The sequence below is a fragment of the Musca domestica genome, unplaced genomic scaffold (genome assembly GCF_030504385.1).
Source record: "Musca domestica strain aabys unplaced genomic scaffold, Musca_domestica.polishedcontigs.V.1.1 26, whole genome shotgun sequence".
Taxonomy (NCBI): Eukaryota; Metazoa; Arthropoda; class Insecta; order Diptera; family Muscidae; genus Musca; species Musca domestica.
The window spans coordinates 4,478,030-4,495,185 of NW_026712283.1; the positions used below are offsets into that span (position 1 = coordinate 4,478,030).

The 17,156-nt window shown below is 36.6% G+C and overlaps 3 protein-coding genes and 1 long non-coding RNA gene across 5 annotated transcripts in view; all 4 read left to right on the forward strand.

Moving 5' to 3' along the window:
• LOC101897109 (uncharacterized) overlaps nucleotides 1–4,716 on the forward strand; it is a 50,137-nt gene extending 45,421 nt beyond the window's left edge. The window contains exon 3 of the mRNA XM_005184110.4: nucleotides 1,781–4,716. Within this exon, the coding sequence (XP_005184167.1) occupies nucleotides 1,781–3,307 (1,527 nt within the window). The 3' untranslated portion in view covers nucleotides 3,308–4,716. The remainder of the gene's footprint in view (nucleotides 1–1,780) is intronic.
• LOC131803019 (protein ecdysoneless homolog) lies at nucleotides 3,402–7,366 on the forward strand. Its single transcript, XM_059123909.1, has 3 exons — nucleotides 3,402–3,418; nucleotides 3,463–3,995; nucleotides 7,350–7,366. The coding sequence occupies exons 1-3, from the start codon at nucleotides 3,402–3,404 to the stop codon at nucleotides 7,364–7,366; spliced, it is 567 nt and encodes a 188-aa protein (XP_058979892.1).
• A 3,251-nt stretch (nucleotides 7,367–10,617) lies between these two features.
• On the forward strand, nucleotides 10,618–11,297 carry LOC131803038 (uncharacterized). The gene is made up of 2 exons (XR_009342453.1): nucleotides 10,618–11,016; nucleotides 11,094–11,297. It is a non-coding gene; the product is annotated as an uncharacterized LOC131803038 (long non-coding RNA).
• A 2,105-nt stretch (nucleotides 11,298–13,402) lies between these two features.
• The window catches only part of LOC101897915 (A-kinase anchor protein 10, mitochondrial), a 79,600-nt gene continuing 75,846 nt past the window's right edge, over nucleotides 13,403–17,156 (forward strand). For both annotated transcript variants that reach the window (XM_059123887.1, XM_011294472.3), the window contains exons 1-2: nucleotides 13,403–13,600; nucleotides 15,897–16,346. In XM_059123887.1, coding sequence (XP_058979870.1) covers nucleotides 13,573–13,600; nucleotides 15,897–16,346 — 478 coding nt within the window. In that variant the 5' untranslated portion in view covers nucleotides 13,403–13,572. The remainder of the gene's footprint in view (nucleotides 13,601–15,896; nucleotides 16,347–17,156) is intronic.

Sequence of the window (17,156 nt, forward strand, 5' to 3'; positions counted from 1 at the left end):
TTCATGGAGGGGGAAAATATGAATACACTGTCCCTATTGTTTGTCGCTGTTGTTGGCAAGTGTATACGTGCATTTTGTAAACAAAGCAATAAACATCATTTCTCTGTGTAAGGTGGTGGTGGTGGTGACGGTGTTGGCGTAATGAAAAAACGAAATGGCAATATTGCTCTCTCTCGCTTACTGGATTTCCGCTTTTGGCTTTATTCTACTTTAAGGCGCGTCAATCGAGACACAACAAAACAGAAGAAAAAAACATGTGTTTTCGCTGGTGTTTGTCGATGGATGGTGTTTCATTGCCATTCGTTTCGTTTGCAGCTGTTCAACTACACTACCGAAGAGTGGAATGTGAAATGAAACCAAAAACGTAAAGGGGCGAAAATGTTATTCGCCGCTAAACACAACCACGCCGCCAAACAACATTTTGTGTTATACGAGAGAGAGAGAGTATTTTTTGATATGAGAATGTGAGACACAACACAGATGACGCCGTCATTGCTGCCGCCGCCGCCATTCACACACCAAAAAAGTACAGTCATCGCAAAAACGAACAGCGGAATGAATTGTTGTTTACAGAAAATTGAAATAAAAGAGGAATGAGAAAAAAACAAAAGCCGCTAAAAACATATGATTCAGCCACACAATATAACCCAGCCGCAGCAGCACCACAGCGTGCCGGTGGCAGCGGCAAGGTATTGAAAATATTCGGAAGAATATAATTGCAAAGAAAAACTGAAAGTACAAAAACAACGTACATTTGGTTTTGTTTTGATGATGTACTTACTTGCGTTCGTAGTTGTTGGGTATTTATAAATAAAAATTCCAATTTTTCATGTTGTTGCGGTGGCTGGCTGGCTGGGTGGAGAAAAACAACAAATAAGTTACTTTGTTGCTGGACAATTGTGGGGGCTTAATTAAGATATTTTTAAACCGTTATAATAGCGCACAGGTAGAATCTTTATCTCTATGGGTACAGCTGTTTGTGGAATACAATAGATTCCCTCCCCTTACATGCAACAATATGAGCAAATATTTGATATTGAATTTGTCATTCCGTTTGCTGCACCTCGAAATATTTGTTGGATAGGCGTACGTCTCTGGCATGAAATATGGAATTCACGATGGAGCCTCTTGCACTATTAAAGATAGAATTTTGAAATTTTTTACAGCATACCAATTCTTATCACGATGTTTGTTATATCAGTCTACGTTTAGGTATAGTCATCATATAATTAGCTGTAATTTCATATTTTGGGTTCTTAGTGGGTATATTAAGTGGAGGCCATTTAACCAGGCAGTCACTATACATTCTACAAACTATAAACATATAAACTATAAACCATAAACATTACTCTCCGAATCACTGTTCTTTAGAGATCAGTGATTTGGTTCGTGCAGAGTTATGCAAACTAAATTTGGTACAATAAATGATACTAGGTAGGAACATGGTATTAATAAACATGCAAATAATATTTAATACAACCAAAATATGCCTCTTTTGACTAAATACGTTCCCGTACACTTCCTAATATTTTTTCCCCTTCCTTCAATTCCAAGTGGAAACATTTCCCGCCAAAAAATATTTGCACCAGAAAAAATAGACAACATACAGCAATTTTTATGCTAATTGGGAGAGAGAGAGAATTTCTTATAGGAATTTTCTCAATTGTCAAATGACGGTCATGTTTGGACGTTTGTTGACAGGCGAAACATAATCTTTTTAATTATGAATTTCTTTTCAAAAACCCAATTTTAATTCTTTCTTGTTTTGTTCTCCTTACAGGCCGCTATCCTACAACAAACGTCACAGTACATCTGCGAGCTGGAAAATCAGAAAACACAACTATTGGCACAAAACAGCCAACTGAAACGTCAGTTGGGACAACATGAAGCAACAGGTGGCAGCAACAATGCCTCGGGCGGAAATAACATGGACAATACAACAACAAATCCATCGACAGAAAATAACCCCAACATAGCCATTAAAAAACGTAAACTAACCGATAATGTGGTGGCCAATGCACAAACAATAAGCGATTCATCGGATGAAGGTCTCGGCTCGATGTCACCCGAACCTATGACCCTGTTAAATGCTGCCGGTGGCGGTAGTGCTGCAGTGGTAGCTGCAGCAAATGCAGCCGCCAATGCAGCCAATACAAAAGCTCAAATCCTTTTAGCCCAAAATGTCAAAGAGTTGACGGAGTTGAAGGATCAATTGTTTAAGGAGCGACGTCTGCGTACAATGTTGGAGGAGGAACTGCAAATGATTAAGAGACAGTTGTATTCGGTGGCAACAGCGCCGCAACCCAGCGCTGTAGTCGAAGCCGACGAAACAGATGGCGCCACCACCTACATTCCCCGCGAAGTGATCGAACACACCGGTAATTTGCTGCGCGGTGAAGAGTGCGAGGAGTTTTCATATGTCGAAATAGACGAGCTGACGGGCCAACAACAGGTGGTTGTTTGCTCTAGCATTGAAGAGTTAGATAGCGAAACTGCTGCCGCCGAAATCATCACCGAAGATCATGTCCACGAGGAGGTGGTCTTGTCATCATCATCCACAGAATCCGAGCAAGAAGTTGCTGTTAATGCCATAGCCAAAGTATATGCCGAAGGTAGTACACCAACTCCCGCCATGTTACAGCCAATTCTGCAGGCTGCCATTAAGGCAACACCCAAAGTGGAGGTGGAACGTATATCAGATGCTGCCCTTAAAAAGGTGAAAACCGAGAAGATTGAACAGACAAGTGGTTTGACACGTTCACGGCAAAATCTCGAAACAATTGTGGAGGCAATACGCCATCTGGAGGGTGATCACCTCTTCACCGACAGCAATGGAGAACAACACAAGGTGGTGCTACAAACCCAAGCAGTGCGAGGAGCAGGCGGCCAGGAAGTTCCTTTGGCCTTGACCACCAAACAACATGTGGTGGCCCAACGTAAAACGTTGGCCGAGCTAAGGCCGTTTCTACAACTGAAGGGTGGTAGCAAGATTTTGATTGGCGGTGCCGGTGGCAGCACAGCACTCACCTTGACAAAAACAACAGTTCCCAGCAAATTGGCAGCCACCTCCACAGGCAGCAGTAGCAGCAACAGCAGCAGTACGGTGGTATCACAAAATATCACACCCACCGCCATTTTCAAAGTTCAGACAAATTCATCAAATGCCGCAGGCGGCACCACAACCATAACACATGGCTGTGCCACCACAACAACATCAAGTGGTGGTGGTGGTGGAACAGGCTCCATAACCACCACAGCACTGAAACAATGTCGTCCCGGTGTTATTGTGGCAAAGAAACTGTCTTGATTTCGCGGCCAACAACAACAAAAGCAGCAGCATGCATTACACGAACATGCAAATGCCGAGGATCATAATAAAGCCGAAAACGCAGTAGAAGAAGATGAAGAAGAGGAGGAAGTAATAAAAGGAATTCAGTTAAATAATGCATTGCAAAAGAATAGTGAAAAGGAAGATTTAGTTAATAAAATCCCCCAATTGGTAGTAGAGGGACATTATGATGAGAATTTAACGACAAATGATGGAATTAATATTGAAAATGATGAGAGCCATGATGAAGATTACGACGACGATGATGATGATGAGAATGACAAAACCCAACAACACGAAGTCATGTATAAAATAGATGAAATCTTTGAAGAAATTTTAATTGAAGCAGAAGATATTGACACATTGTCGTCGCCGTTGCCGTCGTCTTTGGCAAAACTGTTCAAATCGAATAATGTAAACAATTCTAATTCTAATAATTGTATGAATCATACAATATCAGCGACCACAAAAACAACACCATCAGACAACATACAACAACAAATTGTATCCAATCAAATCCTTACACTTTCTACATCCCATCCTTGTCCTCCTCCGCCTGCTTCTCAAGCCCCCAGCATCATCAACACCAGTAACACCAAACTGATGATGATGACGAAGAAATCTTTGAAGAAAACAACCAACAACAATAAATTAAATACAATACCATGTATTTTGAAACAAACAACAACGGCAAACACTACTCCTTTAAAAACTAAATATTGTATGAGTAATTCTAGTAGTTTAAATAAAAATAATAATAATAATATTCATAAGTTGTTTAATAATACAAATATTAATAATAATATTAATAATTATTCTAGTTTTAAAAATAATTCTAATATTAATAAAAATATTGATAATCTTAAGTTTAGTATTAATAAAAATGTACATTTTTTAAATACTATCGGAAAAAATAATAATAATAATAACAACAACAACAAAAACTATAGTAATAAATTTACAAAACCCAATTCTATTATTGCAACACCAGCAGCAGCCACAGCATACAAAAACAAAATGAAAATGATGGCAGCAAAACCATCTACAATTATTACAACTGCAACAAAAAATTACAACAAAAACAAACAACAACAACAACATCAGTCTGTTTCTTAATAATGATGAACGATTATGTGCATCTTCCCATTGGCTTTTTAATGAATGGGACACGGACAACACACGTTTTAAACAATTCCCAAAGCCAAGGGATGTTCCAAAAGAATTCTTAAATTTGACCGTTTAATTAATTTAAATTTCAAAATCTCGCTTAAATTTTTATCAGGATTTAGATAAAACAATTTTGTTACATTTACTACACAGGTATTTTTTTTTTCTAATTTGAAATCCAAAAAATAAACAAAAACATTCTGATCTTTACAAAAAATAAATTTCCTTTGTTTTGTATTAATTTTTTTTCTGATAACTGTTAGGTTTAGCCAACAATACAGTGTGAGACAAAAAAAAAAACTGCAAAAAAGTCAAAAGCCATAATTTTTACAATTTTTTTAAATTTCATTGAATGAAAGCAAAAAATGTCGGAAATAGCATCAAATTTTAGAATAAGTATAGATTTGTTCGAATTGGCCACCTTTGGCACGAATTATGGCCTTCAAACGGCCAATGAAACCGTCACACACTGCTCGAATGTTGTTCTGCGGTATTTTGGCCCATTCCCGCCGAAGCGCTTGCTTGAGGTGATCGGCACTTTGGTATTTTTTAGTGCGAACCTTGCCTTCCAGATACAATAGTCCAATGGATTGGTATCCGGAGATTTTGGTGGCCATTATGCTCTGGAAATGAAGTGAGGAACCTCTTTTTGTAATCATTCTTGGATAATTCCTGTTGGAATGTCCAAGGTCTGCGGACAAAATGTTTGCTTGCCCAAGGCTTTAATACACCCTTCAGAATATTTTCTCGGTCGATTAATACGAGCGGAGAGCGACCATCGGCTGTTATGGCGAGCGACCATCGGCTGTTATGGCGGTCCACACCATCACCATGGCCGGCGTCGCTTGAGTTCTGGTGGCCAACCGAAGGTGCACATTTTAAGCTGACCTCTTTGGCAAGTATTCACGATCATTTTGTTTGTTTACAAACTGCAGGACAATGAATGTTTTCTCATCGGAGAAAACCAAATTCGGCTGTTCACCACCCTCGGCCAAACGAAGCAACCCTTTAGCTCTTTTGAGTCTATGTTCCTTCTGTTGCTGTGTAAGTTCTTGCACTTTTTGGAATTTCAATGGCTTTACGCCGAGCTCATTTTTCAAAATATTTGCCGAGTGGAATAATGCGATATGTTCAGCTCACGAGTCATTTTTCGGCCACTGCGACGCTGGTTTCGATCAAGTCGCTTCTTTACTTTTCGAAGCATTTCTGCTGATGTTGCTGTTTTCTTCCGTCCACTTCCTTGACGTCGGGCTACGTTAACGAGCGATGGTACGAGACACAAATTTATTCACATTTAAATGCTGGAGTGCTCTAACGATAGCCACTTTTGGTTTTCCAGCCAAATACGAATAACTTTTTTTCTGGAAAATTCTCACCAAAATGCTTTTGTACGCTTGTAAACGATATAATGAGCTGTCACTGGAATAATTTTAACAGCTGTCGGACAAGTGGTTTAGAAATGACAGCAGTCTGAAGTTGCTTGCAGTTTTTTTCATCTCACTCTGTATTTTTCTGTGTTCGAATAAATTGAAATTAAACCATTAAGAATTTTTTCTAATTCAAAAAAAGATTCGAAAATTTAAAGGCAAAGGTTTATGGCGACTGCCTAGTGTAGGAGAACTTATTCCGACCCATTGTGTTAATTCCAAAGGAGAAGTCTTATAATTTTAGAAGAGAGAAAGTTTAGGTGAATTTCCATTTTAAGTTGGAATGAAACAAAGAAAGCAAGGGGAGTCGATGTGGCAGGTAGAGTAAGACTGGTTTAATTTCTTTGACGAGGACCTCCGTGTGGTTGCAGCCAGTTACTGTTGAGTGGCGGTTGATTCTTGTCTCCGAATATTCCAATAAAAAACTATGAGACAGTGTTATAGAAAATGCTGAATGGAGACCATGGGTTCATTGTATCAATCTTAAAAATATATAATAAACCGACAGGAAAGAGAAATGTTTAACTTGAAAAACAAAAAGTGTTTAAAAATAATTTTTAGCTACAAAAACTCACATTGACGCCAATCAAACTTTGCAGTGGTGCCTAAATTATTTCCCAGAGGCTTTTATAGAACCTGGAAGAAGAACACACAAGAACCAAAGGATCCAATGAAGAGGGTTGATATTTCATATACCTAATTGTTTTCGTCTCGAGTGCCTCTTTGCATAGGACTGAGATATACCAGGTTGTACATCGTCTTCATCCCCTTCTCGCAGATAATACAAAATTATCGGTTCCGTACCCCACGTACTAGTATAAAGACCTAGAGTCAAAAATGTAGCAAGTTTAATTTTCTAAGAGAGATGAAGTTTAGCCAAAAAAAACTTCAATTTATTCGAAAATAATTTAAAGAATTCGACAGAGATGGCAAAATGTGATGGTTTCAAAAACCGGCCGTCAGAGTACTATAAATGTGTTTATTTCACTAGATATTGTAATTTCCGGTTACCTAGCGGAATAGTATTTGCTCAGCAGGTCTTCAAGGACACTAATTTTTAATAGAGCAGAAATTTATGAGCCGCTTACCCGTTGATTTATTTTAATACCCACCCACAGCCAAAAAAAAAAAAAACACTACGGGATGCAAATTCTTGCGACATAGAGAGAATTTGGACTCAATTCCAATCTCATTTATAACACTGTCGTATACAATGCTCCATTCAATTGCTACAGGGTCCAAGAATCATTCATTCTTTTTGTTAGGTAGTTATGAGCGGTATGCGATATATTCGCTAGCTTGATCTGACAGCTAAATACTTGTGGAATACTTATTCGTCCTTAAAGGGAGGTGCTCCACGCATGATTCTACATTACTTTAGGCCTAAAACCCCTTTCCACTCCCTAATTTTTGTATAATTTTTGTAGATGGCTTGCCCATCTGATGTTTAGAATCATATTCAAGGATGCCTCTGTAGTGTAGTGTTTCGACATCTTCAGTATGAGATCAGACGAATTTATGTTCAGCCTACAGCAGAACCCAGCTAAGTTACTCCCGCGTCCTCGTTTCTTTAGCGTTCCCCAATCTTTTGCAGTGAACACAGCTCTGTGCTGGATCATTTTATGTTAAATCATTAATTATTTTAAATTCATGGGAATTGCCATGGGCCATTTTATAAGCTATGTTAGAGTTCTATGTAATGGGCACTTCGAAATTTTATTTTTCTAGCACTAATTTAGGTGGTCACTGTGAACTTTATTTATTTTAACTTCATTACACATTCGTTTATAAAATGGTGGATAACGCCTAAAATTATGCTATAAAATGCTAATCAAATAAAAGGTCATTTTTCATAGGACTCTTATATTATGTTTACATTTGACCTTATTTTGCCGGAATGACCTTTAAGAGGGGTTTCTAAATCCGGTGTACTACAAAAAATGTGTCGTGTGTTTAAAGATCTTAAAAGAAAAAATAAATTTTTGTTTTTTTCCTTAAATCATAAAGTTGTTTATAAGTTGTCCCTTTAAAAATCGTAATACAAACCTAAAAAAAAAACAAGCAATAACAGTACTTGACGAAACCGCAAAAAAACAAATTGAAATATTTTTATTTGTAGCAATATACCAACCAACCAACAACAACAAAAAGTACAAAACTTTAAAAAAAAAATAGCAAAACAAGGACAAAAAATCATAATACCATTGTAAACAACATTCAATAAAATAATTTACCAAATGCTGCATTGAATATAGTAAGAAATATATATCGACGAGAAAATAACCTCAAAAAAAAGAAAACATGAATTATTTTTTATTACTTTAGTTTTGTAAGAAGTACTCAATACCATCGCAATTTTTAGATGATTTTTTCTTATTAATTATACCCAAAAAAATAAAATAGTTTGCATTACAATGTTCTGAAGAGGAGGTAAAAATTGAAAAATAAAAAAAAATAATTAGAAGCGGACCTGTAGTGGAATTCTCCAAAGGTGGGAATACATAAAGCGCTTATTTGGCTGGATTCCTCGGAAATGAACAAAGGAGCCTAGGGCCAAAATCAAACTAAGTCAACCTGAAACTCCTTTGTTCCTTTACGAAGAAGCCAGCCGAAAAAGAGCTTTATGTATTCCGACCTTAACGCAGTTTTTGAATTACCGCAGATATCGATAAAATTACCCTCCACCATAGTATGGAGGGTATATTAAGTTTGTCATTCCGTTTGTAACACCTCGAAATATACACTTTAGGCCACACAAAGTATATATATTCTTGATTAGCATAAAATTCTATGTTGATTTTGCGATGTCCGTCATCACTCTAGCTTCCGAACGAAATGAAGTAGGTTGATAAAATATTACTCAAATGTGTATCATGTCTGCAGGACTTTCGATATTGAAAATGGGTGATGTAGGTCCACGTGTTGGTATCGCCCCCATATAATGGTACAACCCTTTTTCGGTATTTTGGCGATTTAAGCGACATTATTCACCGGAATTGTTTCAAATGGGGTATTTGAAGTTTGTAGTGGGTACTGCAGACTATGACAAAAAATTGTCTGTGCAGGTCCACGTCTTCGTATAGCCCCCATATAATGGAACTTCCAGATATTCGGTATTTTGATGATTTTAGCGACATTATTCACCGGAATTGTTTCAAATTTGGTGTTTGAAGTTCGTAATGAATATTACAGCCTATGACAGAAAACTGTCTGTGCAGGTCCACGTCTTCGTATAGCCCACATATAATGGTACCTACCGATATTCGGTATTTTGATGGTTTTAGCGACATTATTCACCGCAATTGTTTCAAATTTGGTATTTGAAGTTCGTAGTGGGTACTACAGCCTATTACAGAAAATTGTCTGTGCAGGTCCACGTCTTCGTATAGCCCCCATTTGACGGTACCTCTAAATACTCGGTATTTTAATGATTTGTGCGACGTTATTCACCGAATTCACCGAAAATTTTATTCAAGTTCCGCATTTGAATATTGTAATGGCTTATGACAAAAGTTGCCTATGCAGATCCACGTCGTCGTATAAACCCTAACATAACGACTACATTCGGTATTTTTAAGATTTTAACAGAATTTTTAACGGATTTATTTTTTTTTAATTGCCAAAATAGTTCCAAATGGTGGAGGGTATTCAAAGATCGGCCCGGTCGAACTTACAGCTTTTTTACTTCTACTTTTATTTTAAATGCATAAATTGTCTATTGAAAAAAAGTAAAAAAAAAATGAAAATAAGTTGAAAAAAATTTGCAAACAATTTATTGTAAAGCTAAAAATAAAAAGCAAAAATTTAATTTTTGTTTATTTTTATAAAAAAGAAATAAAAATTATAAAAAATTGTTTCTAGTAAAATTATTATAAAGAAATAAAAAAATATTAATTTCTATGAAATTGTTTAATTTATATAACATAATGTACATATGCAAAAAAATATTTAAAAAAATGAAAAATACAACCATAAAATAAAATTTCGTTTTATATGCATAACAAAAGACTAACATAAAAAATAACGTGTTTACAAATAATAAAACAAATAATACGTATGAATTTTTTATATAGAAAAAACAAAAAAACATGTAACGAGCGAAAAAAACTACCAAAAATATTCAACAATTTATATACACACATACATACATATGCGATAATGAAAACGATGCAGAGCATTTTTTGCTAAACAACAAATAAACTAACTTACATTCAAATAAACAAAAGAAAATTTTTTCGCTTTATAATTACATTCATAAATATTGTCATATACTTACATAAATACACAAAAAAAAATAACTATATTTATGCCGAAATAACTAAAAAATACGCTATCTACATGTATACATAATTAAAATTTAATAAAAAAAATATCTATAAAAATATTTATAAATATTGTTTAATCTATATACATAGATACATCAAATATATACATACATTATTCATAACAAACAAACAAAAAAACTGCAGTCTCTTATAAACATAAATAAATAAATTATATTATAAATTATTATTATTACAAAAAATTATTATAAATAAAAGCATTATTTTATGTTCTAAACCCTCTAAATGTTGTTTGTTGGTGTTTTATTTGTTGGGAGACACTGCCAAATGTCGGAGATATACAGTGAGATGAAAAAACTGCAACCAAATTCAGACTTTTCTTCTTTTCTAAGCCACTCGTCCGACAGCTGTTACCATGGTAGAAATATCAGGTAGCAACATAGGCGAAAATTACAACAAAGCAACTTTTTTGGAAACTTGATATGTCAAAATTGAAAGCAAAGCGAATTTACCTGACATATAAAATTTGAAGCAAATTGGTTTGCACCAATTAGAACAATTTTGAAATATTGAAAAATAGTGTTTATTTTTAAATTTGTATTGAAATTTCAAGCAAGAAAATGTTGTGTTGTTGTGAATTGTACTGTTTTGTACGTTTCCCGGTTTAAGAGAACTCGATAAAAGCAAACAATAGCATATAAAAATGCGATAAATGCCCGCGGAATGGAAATCTCAATGGAAACAAATTCAATAAGAATTCAGAAAACTCAATATATGAGGAAGGAACCATCAACAATATCAACATTAAACGGTGAATTTCCGATCTCTACCATCTTTATTACAGACCTTGTGTAGATGAAAATATTCAGATGTACCAATTCTCAATAGAAACAGATGTTAATTTCTCGTTTTATGAGCTTCATGGATTTTCAAAATTTTGAGCCTTTGTGGGGGAGGCACCAGAAGGAATGGACCGATATACCCATCTTCACAGCTTATCTTGAGTTAGTAGAAATAATGGGATGTGTAAAATATAAAAAGAATATGATGCCTGTTTCGGATTAAATAAACGTTTTGGTTATTCAAAAAATATTGGTATATATGAAATGTTGACCCTTTGTGGGGAAGGTACTTGATGGTACTAACCTAGCACTGATGCAAATATCTGGATTATCGTTTCTCTTTCTTTGCAAAAAAAAAAAAATTTTTTTTGAAAATGCTGACCTTTTGTGCGAGAGGATATGTAAAGTTTGAACGAAATCTGATGCTCAATAAGATACAAATTATTTTCTTTGAACGTGTTGGCGTTTTGTGAGGCAAGACCGATTCCCATCTTGATCTTATTTTGATAGATGTATTACGATGCGCCAAATTTGGACAAAATCGAATACTCCTTCCTTATCGTGCGTACAAACAGACTGTAAGGCGGACATCGCTAAACGGACTCCAAATGTCTGAAACGGATTACGTCCAAAGAGACCTAGGATTCAAAACCATTATTTCGGTGCCATTTGGTTGAATAGTATAAGGAATTCTAGGTTTATTTGTTGTTTCCGTTTGAAGTTTAAATTTATGCTATGTATCTGTAAGGCGAATTCAAATTACAACAATTTTTTTGACGTATCAAATTGATACCAGCTGGCGTGAAAGGGTTACCTTGTAATTCTACCATGGCTGTTACAATTATTCCAGTGACAGCTCATTATATTGTTTACAGGCGTACAAAAGCATTTTGGTGAGAATTTTCCAGAAAAAATGTTATTCGTAATGGAATTCATAGCGTGATGGTGTGATTTCTTTATATTTGGCAGGAAAACCACAAGTGGCTATCGGTAGAGCACTCTAGCATTTAAATGTGAATAAATCTTTTGTGTCTCGTGCCATCGTTCGTTACCGTGATACTGGTAGTGTAGCCGGACGTGACGTCAAGGAAGTGGACGGAAGAAAACAGCAACATCAGCAGAAATGGTTCGAAATTTAAAGAAACGACTTGATCGAAACCAGCGTCGCAGTGACCGTGAGCTCGTGAGCTGAACATATCGCAATATTCTATTCGTATTATTCGAATATTGAAAAATGAGCTCGGGGTAAAGCCATTGATATTCCAAAATAACAGCAACAGAGAGAAAATAGACTCTAAAGAGTTGCTTCGCTTGGTTTTCTCCGTCTCCGATGAGAAAACATTCGTTGTCCAGCATTTTGTAAACAAACAAAATGATCGGGTTTACTTGCCAAAGAGGTCAGCTGCTAATGTGCACCTTCGGTTGGCCACCAGAACTCAAGCGCCTGTCATAGTGATGGTGTGGACCGCCACAACAGCCGATGGTCACTCTCCGCTCGTATTAATCGACCGTGGCATCAGAATAAATGCCGAACATTATCGCGAAATATTCTGGAGGGTGTATTGAAGCCTTGGGCATGCAAACATTTTGGCCGCAGACATTGGACATTCCAACAGGACTCAGCACGCGCCATCCAAGAATGGTTACAGAATGAGATTCCTCGCTTCATTCCCAGCCAAAATCTCCGGATACCAATCCGTTGGACTATTGTCTCTGGAGTATTTTGCAAAGCATGATTGGTACTAAAAAATACCAAAATGTCGACTACCTCAAGCAAGCGCTTCGCCGGGAATGGGCCAGAATACCTTAGAGCAATATTCGGGTAGCGTGTGAGGGCTTTATTGGGTGTTTGAAGAGCATAATTAGTGCCAAAGGTGACCAACTCGAGCAAATCTAAACCTTAATTTAATGCTATTTCCGACATTTTTTGCTTTTATTCAATAAAATTTAAAAAAATGTAAAAATAATGGCGTTTGACTTTGTTGCAGTTTTTTTTTATCTCACCCTGTATTTAAAAGTCTATTTGACACTACAAGACTCCAGCACAGAATTACATTTTTGTAGTTTCTTGAAGTATAGCAACCATAAGCCAGGATTTGTCGTAAACATTTAATCTGTCAAAGAAAAGGCGTTGTGACCACACAACAAAACTTTTACCACAATTAAATCCTAATAGTTAAGTGCCTATAACATCTATACACCTATAAAAATTTATTCAACAAATTATTATAAGTAACTGGTACTCATCAATTCAAACGTCTCATCTCTTAATTCCATCCCTGACCAAATCAGCTGATGTTATGCGCAAAGCTTTTCATCTGGCAACGCCAAACCTTTGTTGTCATGTTTATTTGCATTGTGTGGGGAGAGTATTGTGAATTATTTTGTTGATTGAGCAGAAAAAAGTCGCACAAAAAACTTTTCTCCGAGAGACAAGAAAACGATAAATGTAAAAAATTCAAGTTAACTATTAAATTATTGTTTAATAAATAAAAAGAAAACAAACAACAACGAATGTCGGAAGGATGTTGAAATATTTCAAAAAACAAAAAGGTAAGTGAAAATACAAGAAAGAGGAGCAGCAGCCGAGTTTGTTTTCATATCAATCTCAAACGGGATAATAAATAAACTGCGACGTTGGCAGAGCAAATATGGTCATGCTATATCGTCATAGAGAAGACAACTTCTTTATAAGGCTCCAGGCAAGATTGAACAAGATTGCAAAGTTTTGCAAAAGCATGTTCCTCGCGCAATTTTTGCCATTGCAGAGGGAAAAAGTGTCGGTTTTGTGATGTAGAAAAGCCTCTTTTCATGTGTTTATTAAAAGAAAACTGGGAACAACTCTAGTTTAGTAAAAACTCTTAGATTTTTTCGAAATTTTTTCCAGAGGTAGGTATTTTTACCCTGATCCCGGGAAACTATTTTTTTCTTGGCGGACGGACCCGGGACCCCAGATTTTTGACCCAAAAGTCCGGGATCAAGACCCCGCCTGGACCCGGATCCACTTACCCGATATAGACAATATGGGTATCGATTGAAAGCTTATGGAAATACCTATCCAACAAGTGGTCACAAGGGGTAAGTTGTCATGGTTCGGAAGTTATAGTCAAATTATCGATTTTTTGGACCCGGATTTTTTATGAAACCCCCAAAAAGTCAAAAAAGGGCCCATTATGGGGGTCAACAAAATTGTTTCCAAATTATAGCTGACACTCTTACCTTTCCAAAATGCTACAATTTGTGCTAATACCTTTTTCGGTTCCAGAGATATGGGTCTTTCCATCCGCATAACCCGATTCTAACCAGTTCATTAAAATTATGTTTTTAATAAAAAAAGTGTTTATTTCGCGTAGCAGTCGTCGGAATAACAAAAGTTTTCTAAATTTGGCACTTTTTGTAAATAGCCGGCCTTCGGCCGGGGCTTGAGATTTTCACCTATGGGTATGTCCGACCCCGGCTAACGCGAACAAAAGGTTCATAATTTCGGCACTCTTTGTAAATAGCCGGCCTTCGGCCGGGGCTTGAGATTTTCTCCTCTGGGTATGTCCTACACCGGCTAACGCGAACCAAAGTTTTCTAAATTGGATACCTTTTGTAAGTAGCCGGCCTTCGGCCGGGGCTTGAGATTTTCTCCTCTGGGTATGTCCTAAACCGGCTAACGCGAACCAAAGTTTTCTAAATTTGACACTTTTTGTATATAGCCGGCCTTCGGCCGGAGCTTGAGATTTTCTCCTCTGGGTATGTCCCACACCGGCTAACGCGAACCAAAGTTTTCTAAATTTGACACTTTTTGTAAATAGCCGGCCTTCGGCCGGGGCTTGAGATTTTCTCCTCTGGGTATGTCCCACACCGGCTAACGCGAACCAAAGTTTTCTAAATTGGATACCTTTTGTAAGTAGCCGGCCTTCGGCCGGGGCTTGATATTTTCTCCTCTGGGTATGTCCTACACCGGCTTACGCGAACCAAAGATTTCTGAATTTCATTCTTACGCAAAATATACCTTTTTTATTGAAAACATAGTTTTAATGAACTGGTTAGAATCGGGTTATGCGGATGGAAAGACCCATATCTCTGGACTCAGTAAAGGTATTAGCACAAATTGAACCTTTTTGGAAAGGTAGAAGTGTCAGCTATAATTTGGCATCAATTTTGCTGTCCCCCATAATGGACCCTTTTTTGACTTTTTGGGGGTTTTATAAAAAATCCGGGTCCAAAAAATCGATAATTTGACTATAGCTTCCGAACCGTAAGATCTTACCCCATCATGTGACCTTGGATAGGTATTTTCATAAGCTTTCCAACGATACCCATATTGTCTATATCGGGTAAGTGGATCCGGGTCTAGTAGGGGTCTCGAACCCGGACTTTCGGGTCAAAAATCTGGGGTCCCAGGTCCGTCCCCCAAGAAAAAAATAGTTTCCCGGGATCATGGTTAAAATACCTACCACTGAAAAAATTTTCGAAAAAATTGAAGAGTTTTTACTAAACTAGAGTTAAGCCGAAAACTGCCATGGACGTTTACAAATAACTGTTAAAGGATGATTAAAGGATACAACTGTTAAAATATCAAAATCATTTATCGGAATCTTTAAATTTCATCAATTTCCAAAAAGCCGCAGGGAAATTTGACATTTGTATTCATATTCTTTCTCTGTCTACCAACAACAATGGGCATGTATATAGTTATTAATTAAAGCAAGAAAAACAACAACAACAAAACAACCAAAAAACCGACGACATTCCCAAAGCAAAACAATATTTGAAATTCTTTGGCATAGTTTTTTGGTTGTTGAACTTTTCTCCGACTCCGATTTTGATTTTGCTGTGCTTTTGCTTTCTGTCTTTGTAGGTCGCCTAAATTCGACTAATGAAAATGACCAACATTACAAAAACAACAATAACGATGTTGTTGATCAAGTTGATAGCGGTTGTATTGCTGCCGATGGTGCTGGAGGTGGTGGCGGTGGGGGTACGGCAGCAGTCCGGCATGTTGTTACACCTGAAGAAATGACTGAAGCCTCAGCAGCCAAACGTCATTCGTTGCGATCAACATCAAGTTTCTGCGATGAAGTTTTTCTTGAAGAATTGACCAATATGGGAGGCTTAACTTCACTCTATTCATCATCCACAGCAGCAGTTGGTGGTTGCGGAGCAATATCCGATAGTGATGATGCTCTTAGCTATGGGGCTTTAAGTTTAGGTGCACTTAGCTGTAGTAATGCCGGTGGTGGCTCATTAGCAGCGCAACACTACACGACATCAACGGGGGCTGTGAATTCAATTGTGGGATTTGATGAAGGTATGTTTATTGTTGTTTATTAACGTACATCCACACATACCAATGATTTTTATAGTTAACGACGATTATTTCATTGTATTTTTTGTGGGTAATTATAAATTCAATCGTGAAGTGAAATATGAATAAATTATAGTTTGTTTGTAGGGTGACGAGTTGAATGATGTGTGATGAGGCGTATGGGATGAAAAGTTAAGGACTTTTGAAACATATTTTTAAAAGACAAGCAGAGTTATGAGAGTGGCTTTCAAATTTTTGGACCATCTCTGCTGTAAAAGAGGATTTTGAAATTGTATTTTTTCATGGCCTACATCTGATATAATCGTCGATTTTTAAATCATATTTTTTCACGGACTATCTCTGCCATAGGCGTGGATTTTTAAATCATATTTTTTCATGGACTATCTCTGCCATAGGCGTGGATTTTAAAATCATATGTTTTCATGTACTTTCTTCGCCATAGACGTGGATTTTAAAATCATATTTTTCATGGACTATCTCTGCCATAGGCGTGGATTTTAAAATCATATGTTTTCATGTACTTTCTTCGCCATAGACGTGGATTTTAAAATCATATTTTTCATGGACTATCTCTGCCATAGGCGTGGATTTTAAAATCATATTTTTCATGGACTGTTTCTGTCATAGGCATGGATTTTTAAATCATATTTTTTCATGTACTTTCTTTGCCATAGGCGTGGATTTTTAAATGATATTTTTTCATAGACTACCTCTGCCATAGGCATGGATTTTTAAATCAAATTTTTCATGGACTAGCTCTGCCATAGGAGTGGATTTTTAAGTCGTATTTTT